General features: G+C 49.7%; 1 protein-coding gene across 2 annotated transcripts in view; it reads right to left on the bottom strand.

The window, feature by feature from the left end:
• Positions 1–6,854: 6,854 nt before the first annotated feature.
• Positions 6,855–11,565, bottom strand: part of DPYSL3 (dihydropyrimidinase like 3) — a 115,056-nt gene continuing 110,345 nt past the window's right edge. For both annotated transcript variants that reach the window (XM_075900286.1, XM_006124529.4), the window contains exons 12-14: positions 9,927–10,106; positions 8,977–9,139; positions 6,855–7,564 (exon numbers count right to left, since the gene is read on the bottom strand). In XM_075900286.1, coding sequence (XP_075756401.1) covers positions 7,476–7,564; positions 8,977–9,139; positions 9,927–10,106 — 432 coding nt within the window. In that variant the 3' untranslated portion in view covers positions 6,855–7,475. The remainder of the gene's footprint in view (positions 7,565–8,976; positions 9,140–9,926; positions 10,107–11,565) is intronic.

Genomic DNA, 11,565 nt, shown 5'->3' with positions numbered 1-11,565 from the left:
TGGGATGGCCCCATCCTCAGAGTTAGGGGAAATAAAGCAAATTCAAAACACCCATTTCATAAACCTACTAAGAGAAGCCCAACCCCACGATGCACTAGCCGTTCAAGATGTATCATCAAAAATGATTGAAAACATCCAGTGGGATGAATTCAAGTCAAATGAAGAGATCTATTTTCTAAATAAACAACTTCTGCTCTTTCACATGGCCAAGTTACCTGCTCTAAATTTCCCACCTTTCCTGGAAGAATCATCTTTAGGACGAACTAAATGAAAGCATCAGGGGGGTAGCCGAGTTAGTCTGTAATTGGACAAACTTAAAAAATGAATAGCCTAGCAGCACCTTAAAGACTAATAAAACATGTAGATGGTATCATGAGCTTTCATGGGCACAACCCACTTAGTATTGAAAGTCCAGATCCAAGAATAAATAAGGGAAGGAGGGGAGAAAAAGAAAAAAAATGAATTGGATTGTTCAAGTTACAAGAGGCTGATAAGGACAATTTGCACCTCTGTAAGTACCCATTGTTTGTTGGTTAAGTCATTAGGATGTGGAAGGTAAGTGTGGGGGCCAGCCAATATCTTTATTCATTCCTCCCTGATAATTTCATTTACAAGTCTGATTCCTAAGTTCCAATGCTTCCCTGTGTATTTGGCTTGTGGAATTGGCCTGAAACAACACAGTGACTAAGATCCATTAATGAATGCCCAGGTAGGTTAAAGTGATCTCTGTTGGAGAACACTCATTAGTGGATCTCAAAGTCACTGTGTTGTTTCAGACCAATTCCACAAGCCAAATACACAGGGAAGCATTGGAACTTAACTTGGCTCCTACGCTTACCTTCCACATCCTAATGACTTAACCATTGGTTGGTTGGTTGGTTGGTTGCTTGCAGAGATGCAAATTGTTCATATCAACCTCTTGTAACTTGAACAATCCAATTCACTATTTTTTCTCTCTTTTTTGTTCTTTTCTCCTGCTCCTTTTCCTCCCCACCCTCACTTATTTATTCTTGGATCTGGACTTTCAATACTCCAGTCATCTAAATGAAAGCAGGATGGAAAAGACCTCCAGAAAACCTAAAACATGATGGCAGGATGACATCAACAGAAACTCGTCTCCCACTCCATCATGTGCTCTGCTACAGCATTGGGTTTTCAACCAAGTCCTTGCTTTGAACCCAATTTGGACTGACCGATGGAATTACAGGGGGGTCAAGTGAACCCCCTCCTCATCTACCACACTAAGCCTATTAAAACTTACAACAGTCCTGGTTCCCAATTCTTTGTTCAGACTAATCTCGGCACTAGTACTTAGTGCTTACCTTAAAGCAGGGGTGTCCAAACTTTTTTCAAAGAGGGCCAGATTTGATGAAGTGAACATGCATGAGGGCCGACCATTTTGCCTGACATTCTTTGAACCATTAAAATTAAATGCAAATTAACTATTTTATGCAAAGTTTATTGCAAACGGCATACTTTTCATTTCGTCACATGGATGACAAATCTAAACAGGTGTTAAATCACTCTGCCTTTCATATCTGAAGGCCAGATGAAAAAAAAATCCAGGAAGCTGAAATATATGTCAGGAACATTGTAAAGTACATTACATATTATTGGTAATAAAGGTTGTCTGTCAACTTTTAAGTTAAAAAAATATGAACAGGAACATAACACCAAGTATACATGTTGTGTCCAAATATATTTATAACTGATTTAGACCAACTGACATTAACTGAGATTTTACAATGTATTCATCTCAATACATATGGATTCGTTGGGGGCCATAAAAGATAGATATTGCCAAATTACCTGTGGGGCCGTATTAAACCGGAACACGGGCCGCAATTGGCCCCCGGGCCGGACTTTGGACATGCCTGCCTTAAAGCCTTATGCAAGCTTCCTTACCACACCCCTTCTCAGCAATCCCTACACCTTTTTACAGCTAGGGAACCTAAAGTGAAAGATGGCTTGGAGCACTGGGCTTTTGCTTACAGGAACTGGAATTCAAGAGCCCCCATTTCAATTCCTGGCCCTACCAACTTCGTATGGGTATGTCTACACTACAGAGAAGATCAAAGCTGCCGCTGTCAATCTTCCAGGATTCAAAATAGTGGGTCTAGTGAAGACAGCTAATTCGAACTGAGAGGGGCACTCCAGTTGATGCCGGTAGTTCTGCTTCCATAAGGAGTAAGGGAAGTCACAACAGGTTCTCCCTTGGACTTCCTGTGCTGTGGACAACACCAAAGCAAAGGTACTTCAACTTCAGCTATGCAATTAATGTAGCTGAAGTTGAGTATCTGACCTTATCCCATAGTGTAGATATACCCTATGGCTGTGTCTAGACTGGCCAGTTTTTCCGGAAAATCAGCCGCTTTTCCGGAAAAACTCGCCAACTGTCTACACTGGCTGCTTGAATTTCCGCAAAACCACTGACTTCCTACTGTAAGAAATCAGTGCTTCTTGCGGAAATACTATTATGCTCCCGTTCAGGCAAAAGTCCCTTTTGCGCAAAAGGGCCAGTGTAGAGAGCTGAGATTTGTTTTGCGCAAAAAAGCCCCAATCGCGAAAATGGCAATCGGGGCTTTTTTGCGGAAAAGAGCGTCTAGATTGGCACGGACGCTTTTCCGCAAAAAGTGCTTTTGCAGAAAAGCGTCCGTGCCAATCTAGACACTTTGTCCGGGAGGCCCAGCGGGGGGCCGTCCAGATCCGGGAAGCCCTGTGGGAGAGCTTCCAGGTGGAGGAGAACTGAACTCTCCCTGCATGCCCCACTGGGGCCTTCTTCCACCCTCCCCTCCTCCTCCTTTCCCCTTCCTAACCCCCCTTCCTAATGTAAAATAAGAACACCTGTTTTGCCAAAAAAACTCTCTTTATTGTACATAATTGGGATGGGGGGAGGGAGGAATGAGGGTGGGAGAGGGGAGGAGGAAACCTGGGAGGAGGGAGCTGGAAGGGGGAGGAAGGGAAGGGAAAGCTCAGGGTTGGGGGTCCTGCTGGCTCTCCTGTCTCATAGCACTGCGGGTGCAGGGGCATCGGGGGGGAGTAGGTGTGGAGGGTGGGGCAGGAGGGACGGGGGGTGCGGAGGAAGCGGGAGGGGGAGCAGGGGTGGGAGGAGGAGAGAGAGCTGGGGCGGCCACAGGGGCTGGAGCAGGAGGAGGCAGGAACCTGTCCACCAGGGTCTGGAGGTGACCTCTGAGGGCACGGCCCTGCTCCTCCAGCGCCTCCAAGCTCCGCTGCCGCAGGTCCTCCTGGACCCAGTGGTCCTGGGTGAGGAGCTGGTGCTCCAGTAGCCGCGGGTGCCGCCGCTGATAGTCCTCCAGGTTCCTGGTGCGCCTGCTGGCCCAGGTGCGGGTGGCTGTTGCAGGCGGGGTGGTGCGCCCTGCAGCCCCAGGTGCTGAGGCTGTGGTGAAACAAGAGCAGTGGTCAATTCTCCCTGAGGACACGGTGGGTGAAACCCAGCCCCCCTCTGCAGGGTGAGGTTGGTGTGTGGGGAATGGTCCAGGACCCCTGCATGACACCCAGCTGCTGCTCCATGGTGGGCAAGGCCCAGGCGCACGGTCCCTGGGCTCCCTCTCCCCCCATACACATAAGGGAAGCATGATGGTACTCACATGTGGCGCTCTCCCTGGCCTCAGACGACACAGCCAATGGGCTCTGTGGGGTGCCTCGGGGGTCCTGGGTAGGCTCCTGGCTCTCAGCATCCTCCTCCTCCTCTGTGTCAGGGACGGGTCCCTCTGCCCTGGGGTCGATCACCACCCGGGGGGCATGGACTGCGTGAGCCCCCAGGATGTGGTCCAGGGCCTCGTAATGAGGGCATGCCTCTAGGTCGGCCCCTGGCTGGGAGGCCCTGGAGTAGGCCTGCCACAGGTCCTTGATCTTGCAGTGGACCTGCTCCTGGGTCCGCATGTGGCCTCTGGTGGCCAGGCTGGAACCTGGCCCCAAACCTTGATGAGGTCCATGATCTCCGCACTAGACCAGGCGGGCGCCCGCCTTTTGCAGCCCCGGGCAGGCTCCTGGGAGCCGCCAGCCTGGTCCTGGGAAGAAGCGGAGGGCTGGATGGCGGCAGGTGGCTGGATCATGCTGTGCCAGGTGCAGGGTCTGCTGGATGGGTGCTGGCAGGCTTGCAACTGGCACAAGCATTGTAGCCAGACCGTGGCCCTTTAAGGGCACCGGGGCTGGGAGGGGAGCAGAAGAGTTTCCCTGGTTTGGCCCGGAGTGGCCACCATGGCAATCTGGGAAGGGCTAGCCTTCAACTAGTTCAAATTAAGTGGCTACACAGCCCTTAATTCGAACTACTTAATTCAAACTAGGCGTTAGTCCTCGTAGAATGAGTTTTACCTATTTCGAATTAAGCACTCCGCTAGTTCGAATTAAATTCGAAATAGTGTTTTGCATGTGTAGCCCCTATGAAAGTTAATTCAAACTAACGGCTGTTAGTTTGAATTAACTTTGTAGTGTAGACATACCCTGAGTGATTTGGTCATCCCTCTGGGTCATCCACCTTTTCCTTTTTCTCCAGAAGAGCCCAGTTTTTAACAGTACAAAGAAAACCTCAGTGGTATTTTTCTCTACACACCCTACAAAAACCTCAAACAAACCCTTGATGATTTTGACTCAACACCTGAGCCATTTTTTGATAGCTACTGTTGCTTACATAATGAGGAGCTGACAGTTTAGGTAATGATCATGTTATCAACTTTTGAAGAAAAAAAAACAAGTAGGGAGAAAGACACAGCTGCTGGAATCATGTGAATATACAACACCATCAGTTTTCATTTAAAAATAAATACAATTTCTAATCTTTACAGCTACGGAGGAAAGCTTGTAAACATAAAGCAGGTATTTTCTATAGGCTCAGAAACCATAAGTGAAGAAGGAACCAATATTTCAAAAGTCATGGGATTGACTTAAATGTTTTTTAGAGTGCTGGCTCATGACTTTGGAATGCTTGTGGTTGGAAATATTGCAGTTACCATTGCTCATAATTCTCCCTGGACCTTTATAATTAAGATGACAGTTCATTATGTAAGAGAAATGGAAAATGAACTTTCTCTGCCCTAAACAGTAGCAGCTAAGTTTTCAAAGTAAGCCCGATTTTGAAAGCCTGTTCTTGTTGCCCAGCAGGAAAGATGGTAGCACTAGTCTAGGGCATGATTTTGAGAAATGTTGTAGAACTCTCAAACTCCAACTGGAGCTGTGGGGGCTCATTCATCTGAAAGATCAGGCCAAAGTCAGGCATCCAACACCAAAGAACTAAAGTCAAAGGCCATGAACATTTGGCCTAGAAAAATATCCAAGTTGATTTGGTTCTTCTTTTTGCCACCATTGAATGAATTGGTATCTGCAGTATTATCAGGCAGTGGGAAAGGTCTAAGCTGCTACAACTGACCCAGCTCCACAGTTGGATGGTGGAGACAGTCTGGCAAACACCACAGTGTTCTAACTTAGTCCATTTTGAGCGTTTGCAATAGGTGTCAATTTGGCACCCGGGGAACTAGAGATTGAAGTCCTCTATCCCTGAGTTGGGCAATAGCAAGACAGTCTTCACCCACATTTCATTTCGAAACCTGAGGGCAAGAGTGACAGATATCAGAGGCAGGGGAAGGCAATACCGTTACAAACTGCCCAGCCGGCTCCACCCACCTGCACCCCCATCATTCAGCACGGCTCCCAGTCTCCTGGGGCTGCCTGAATTTCACCCTGCGCTGCCAGTCCTCTCCAAGCCTCATGGGGAGGCACCTGTCCTCTCCTTGCTTGGTGGGGAAGGGTGTGTGCCAACTAATCTGCAGGGGGCCTGTTTCTACAGTTGGGGACTTGGGTCCAACAAGGGTCACAGGCGGCAGAGGCAGAATCTCAGGCAGAAGGGGCAGGGCTGGGGGCTTGTTTCTCTCAGCCTTAGATGCACCCACCACCAATGTCTGGGGGGCACTTCTAAACAGATGGGATAGTTCAATGTTCAGACCCATTTGGTTCCTGGCCTCTCTGAGACAGCCAAGAAGTGGACCTCAGTTGCTATGTTTAAAAATACCAGAAATAATCATTTTTCAGGGGCTCTCTCTCATTGGATGTCACTCCTTTCGAAATACAGGAAAGCAGCTGAGGAAGTAAGTAACCTGCAGCTCTTCATTTCTGATACCCCAGCTCCACCTTGTGGGGACAATTAGGATTGAAAATCTAAAGAACGGAATCTGCCTCCTAACATTCAGTGGGGTCTAGGAGCTTCGTGTGACTGCAGAACAGGACAGCAGGCGGCACTGGCCATGTCTCAGGCCTGTTATAAAAAGGGCAGCACGGTTACTGTAAGATGCACCTACAAGTGATGTATATACCGGTGTCTAACGTCATCTGTCGGGGAGGAGGGAACAGAATTGCTGGGCCTCTTGACAAGAGGAGGGGAGTCTCTGAGCCCCTGGAAGAGGTGGTGCCTCAGATAGAAGGGGCGGGGCTAAGGGCTAGTCTCTCCTACTGTAGCACTGCCCAGAGCTCGGTGGTAATTTAAAGAGCCTGGGGCTCCAGTCGCCGACATTGCCACAGAAGGGGTAGCTGGGAGTCTTGGGCCCTTTTGAATAGCTGGATCCAAGGCAGTTGCCCCCTTTATCATCCCCTTACACCCACCCGTCAGTGGGCCTGCATATCACGCAGGGTACATAGCAAAGTTTCACAGAAGGAGACAGGAGCACTAGAGCTGGGTCTTAAAAGACTAAAGTGAGAGTGGAGAGAGGACCCATGTCTCAGGAGGCAGGGCAGGGCTTTTCTATAGCCCCACTGGGTGCCTATGCACACCCCCATGGGAATCTGGGGCCACCAGAGTCTTCCCTTTTACATATATGGAGAAAAAACCAAACTGGAGCAGTGAGTTGTTTGGAAGGAACAGATGTTTTCTGTTTTTTAATAAAATGTACAAAGTAATAAAATCTTACAGGAGGTGATGCAACAGAGCTGTTACAGAGATGACTTTGAGCTTCCCAATGGGCCTCACAGCACAAGACGGAGGCTCTGACCAGTACTGAATGGAAACAGATGAACATTGACACAACACACAGACCCACCTTGTCCCTATCCACCCCCGACAAACCCTCCCCACAATCCTTGCATCCCACCCTCCCCACCCCCACACCAATTCCTTCTGAAAACCTGCCTAGCTAGTTCCTTCATGTCCCTGTCATCCCAGCTTTCTCCACCCCCTCCTTACGATGCAGCATCACACAAGCACTCAACATGTATATTACAGACCCTTAACTTAGTGACCTGTCGGATTTGCATGCATGTAAAAATGAAAAAGAAAAAATTAAGGCTATGCATAAACAGAAACCAAAGCAGTATTTTTAAAGCTAGGTAGCGAATAGCGTTTATGAAACATAAGGCTTGAGGCTTATTGATTCTTCAGCTCTGAACGACTTTTAATTGCTTATCCTTCTTAAATACCAATGTACCATTTTTCTCCTTGAATATTGGTGTTTCCTTCCCTGCTTGGGTGCTTAACTCAGGGAGGTTATATTGGATCGGCCTCCTGGGGGTGCTACAATGCGCTTGCTTGCTGAACGAACACCCTCGTCAACCTGGGTACCTGAAATTAGGACATAAGCACACAAACGGAGGGGAGAAAGGGAAATTAGAAGGTTGCGTGTTACAAGGTCAACCTATCATTGGAGGGCTAGAGTCTCTGAGCAGGTTTCTGCATGCCTCACTGAAGTCAAATTGCTCTTTTCTTCTCCTGTTCCTGCTTTCAGTCCAATAGCATTGCACTGCCCCAAGGCAGCCACTAGCTACAGGGACCTCTCTGTGAAACGCCCCCCACCGCCACTTCCAGCCCCGCAGGGGTGGCAACTTTGTATAATTTTTGGTGGTAACCAGAACAGGTTCAAGTCCTATGCTATACTCCCCCTCCCCCCACACCCTGCTTAAAGCTCTGGGAGGGAGTACGTTACCTAGGGTAGAAAGGAGCTGCAGTGTCTAGGCACGGACAGTCTAGTAACTGGGATACCTGTGCCTTTAAGAACACAGCCCCTGGCTCCCTGCTAACATGCACCTTCCTATGAGAGGAGAAATAAAAAAGCCCCTCTCCTCCTCCTGTTTCTGTCTTTGCAAACATAGAAGGAGGCTCATCCCACCATGGTAACTTACCCCCCCTTTCTACTGCCCTGAATTGAATTTGTCCCCTCCCATAGTCTGGCAGTGTCTCCCTCTGGGCTTAAACCTGACTCCTACCCTCCCACCCAATGTTTCCCCTCCAGCCCCTCTTCTACCACTACCTACAGTTGCTTGATCCCCACCATTCCCCCCTCAAGCCAGTAAATTTCTGTCTGCTGCTCAGACCCTGGCCAACCGACTGCTCTGATTTACCCCCTTTGCCTCTTTTTAGCCCTTCTAAAGAGGGTGGCAACAGCAGATGCTACTGAACATGCAGAAAATTCTGAGAGGGAGCTGTGCCAGCCATTACACTGGCTGGCAGAAGTGACGAAGCACTGAGTGGCAGGCCAACCAAGAGCCTGGGGGGAGATGCACAGGGGACCAGGGACTACTTGAGGGGACACACAGGGGAGCAGCAGACAGGGCCAGGGGAGATAGAGAAACTCATCTCTGAACACTGTTGGAGCTGAGCTCACAATCCCTGAAAATTTATGGAGCCTGGGCACCACAAGCCCATACAACTCACTGCCGCTGCCCCACTCCCCCACTCGAGCCATGCTCTCAGGGAATGAGGAATTGGCAGACAGTGGTGGGTCCCTGGCATATAACCACCTTTTAATTCTGCAGGGGACGTGGGGCTTGCGTAGGCTCCAACCATCCCCCGACAGAGGCCCCTCCACACAAAGAGTCCCACATATTAGTAGGGGCAGCCCTCCCCTAATCATCACTACCACCATTTCTACAAAAGTCTAACCTTGGCCCCAATCTGTGCCCTGGCATCTGGTGTTGCTGGGTTCTTTGGTCTCTGGTCACATCACACTTTGCCACACAGAGACCACTCATACTCACCTGACAGGCTGAATCCAGACTGATGGAGATTCCTGACGGGAGGTGTCTGCCGGGTGGGAGAGCCCCTGGTGGAGCCCACAGGGGTACCCCCTTTAGGTGTGGCTGTCAAGTCGAACACGGGCCCATCATACATGCCTCTAGGCACAGCATGCATCTCGGCCATCTGTGGACACAGGGCAGGGGAACCAATGACGCTGCTTCCCTGAATTACCGAGAACACAGGCACTGGGAAAGCAGGATTCCCTGTATAGCTCAAGCAGCCCCTCAATTCTCCACAGCCCACATCTGATTCAAGGTCACCATGCCTGCTGCTGAGGTCTGCAACCCTCTCACTCACCTCGCAGGGCTCACTGCAGCAGACCTCTTTGCTACAACACCCACATTCCCGCTCCCTCAGAGACTTCCTGTGTGACCATGGGCAAATCCCTTAGCCACCCCCATCCCGCAGCTCCCATCTGTAAATGAGCCCTACGCCCAGCATTACAGGAGAATCCTTCACTGTGGATTAACGCCCCCCAATGGGAGATAGCTATTTGCCCATTCTCCAGCCTTGTGGCCTTTGCTTTCTTCAGTTCCTTCCACGCTGGCCTTCCCACCATGTACAGCAATGTAGGAGCTGATCTGCAAACAGCCCAGCATCAGGCCTCTGCTAGTGGCATACACCTAACAAGCAGGGCTACATCCTTCGATGAGGCATCAGAGGTCCCTCACTCCCACTGATTTCTGGTTTGAAATACACTAACCTTGCAGCACTCAAGGGCCACAGTGGGGCCACGGGAGAGTCCATGCCTGGGGAGGAGGAGGACTCAAGAATATAACTCTATTGGTGGTGCCATTATGGTGATGGGAGTACAGCATGTACATACTCTAAAGCCCTAAGAAAGCTGCAGGGTTTTCCCACATCTACAGGACTCATTCTCCTGTGGTTCTGCATCTCCTCAATTCCTTACCTTCCTTCTGGCTTTAATGCGCTTGTAGACATAGTCTGAGAAAGGACTGCAGGGAATGAAGCGCCCAGTTCCCTGTGTCACATGCAGGTTCCCATCCTCCAGCATGATCTTCCCCTGGCAAATGACGACCAGAGGGGCCCCACGCAACTCCATTCCTTCAAAGATGTTGTATTCAGCTGCCTGCAGCACACAGAGAAGGACAACAGTAGCATGAACCCAGACATTCTGCCCAACTAAGACTATGTTCAGCCTCTGGCACTAACCTAGGTACCTGCATAGCTGTGCAGCAGTGTGGCCACATAGCTGCTTAATAAGCATGCAGAGCTGCCTGGTACAGAGGAGACAAAAGGAAGAGTGAGTGAGTAAGTGGCTGGGAAGGGAGGATAAGAAGGGAGGGGAGTTCGGGGTGTCCCATCTTCTAGCCAGGAGAGAGGTTTGATTACATAGATCTGCTTACAGCAGCTGGGTTTGCCTGCAGATTCCTGTGAGGAAGCCCAGCACTCTCCTCCAACCCTGGGCTGTGGGGAGGGGATGGAGCAGACTGCAGGGGGATAGGTAAAGGCAATAGGGAGCGGGTGCGTGCTGCTGTTGGTGAAGTGGAGGTGGGGAGTTTCTTAATGGTGTGTCCTCCTGACTCCCAACAGGGCTACAACTGATGCAACTTGCAACTCTTGAGGCAGAATTCTCCCCTCTCCCACTCCTCTGCCCAGCTGGACCACAGGGAGCAGAGACTGCACATGGCGTAAGGGGGAAAAGAAAGGGCTGTTGGGTGCTGGTGTCCATGTGGTGAAAAATGAGGAGTTTGTTTGGGATGTCCTGACTCGCTCCCATTTGGGCTGCAGCAAGAGTCAGACCCTTTCTGTCTCAAAACAACAGCCCTAGCTGGGCTCTGGACTGCAGCTGCTGGTGCAAAGGAGAGACACAGGACTCTGTCATGGGCTGGGAGTGGGGGGAGAGGAGCAGACTGCATGGAGGGGTGCCAAAATTTCAGATGGGCTATGCTGGCATGCTGGGGTATGTAGTCACGTGGGGATGGGATGCTGCTGGGGAAACTCCATTGTCTCAATAATGCATCAGAGAGAGCTTAGTCCAAGTACATCTTCCCTTTTCTGTGGAGGCTGGACTGAGGAGGAGTTGATATTAATTACCAAGTGATTGGTGACAATTATAGCCAGTCCCCAACTTACGAACGAGTTACGTTCCAAGCACTTGGTCATAACTCGATGTGTTCGTAAGTCGGTTTACATTCACTGACGTACGGCTGTGCTGTTCTTAAGTGTGGATTTCGTTCGTAACTCGGGTTCCGGCTGTATAGAAGGTTGGTCATAAGTACGAACGGTATAAATCGATGCGTTTGTAACTCAGGGACCAGCTGTACAAAAATCTGGAAAAATGTGATATGGGAGGGAGGAGAGAATAATGTAGCACACTGCATTTTCCACTGTTAGATTTACAGAGCAAACACAAATTGCTGAATCCTCTGTAGTTCTAAACCACCTAATATTAGAAGGAGAAGAGAGGGAGCTTGTTTTTGGCCATGTTGAGTTTGTTAACAGGTGGGTCATCTGCCTGGAGCTGTTAGAAAGCCTGGGCTAAAATTTAGTTTGTTTGGAGGGAGACAGACCGAGAGCAAAGAAGT

This window comes from Pelodiscus sinensis, chromosome 17 (genome assembly GCF_049634645.1).
Source record: "Pelodiscus sinensis isolate JC-2024 chromosome 17, ASM4963464v1, whole genome shotgun sequence".
NCBI lineage: Eukaryota > Metazoa > Chordata > Testudines > Trionychidae > Pelodiscus > Pelodiscus sinensis.
Note: the sequence above shows the minus strand (reverse complement) of the source record. Positions and strands in the feature narration are given on the sequence as shown.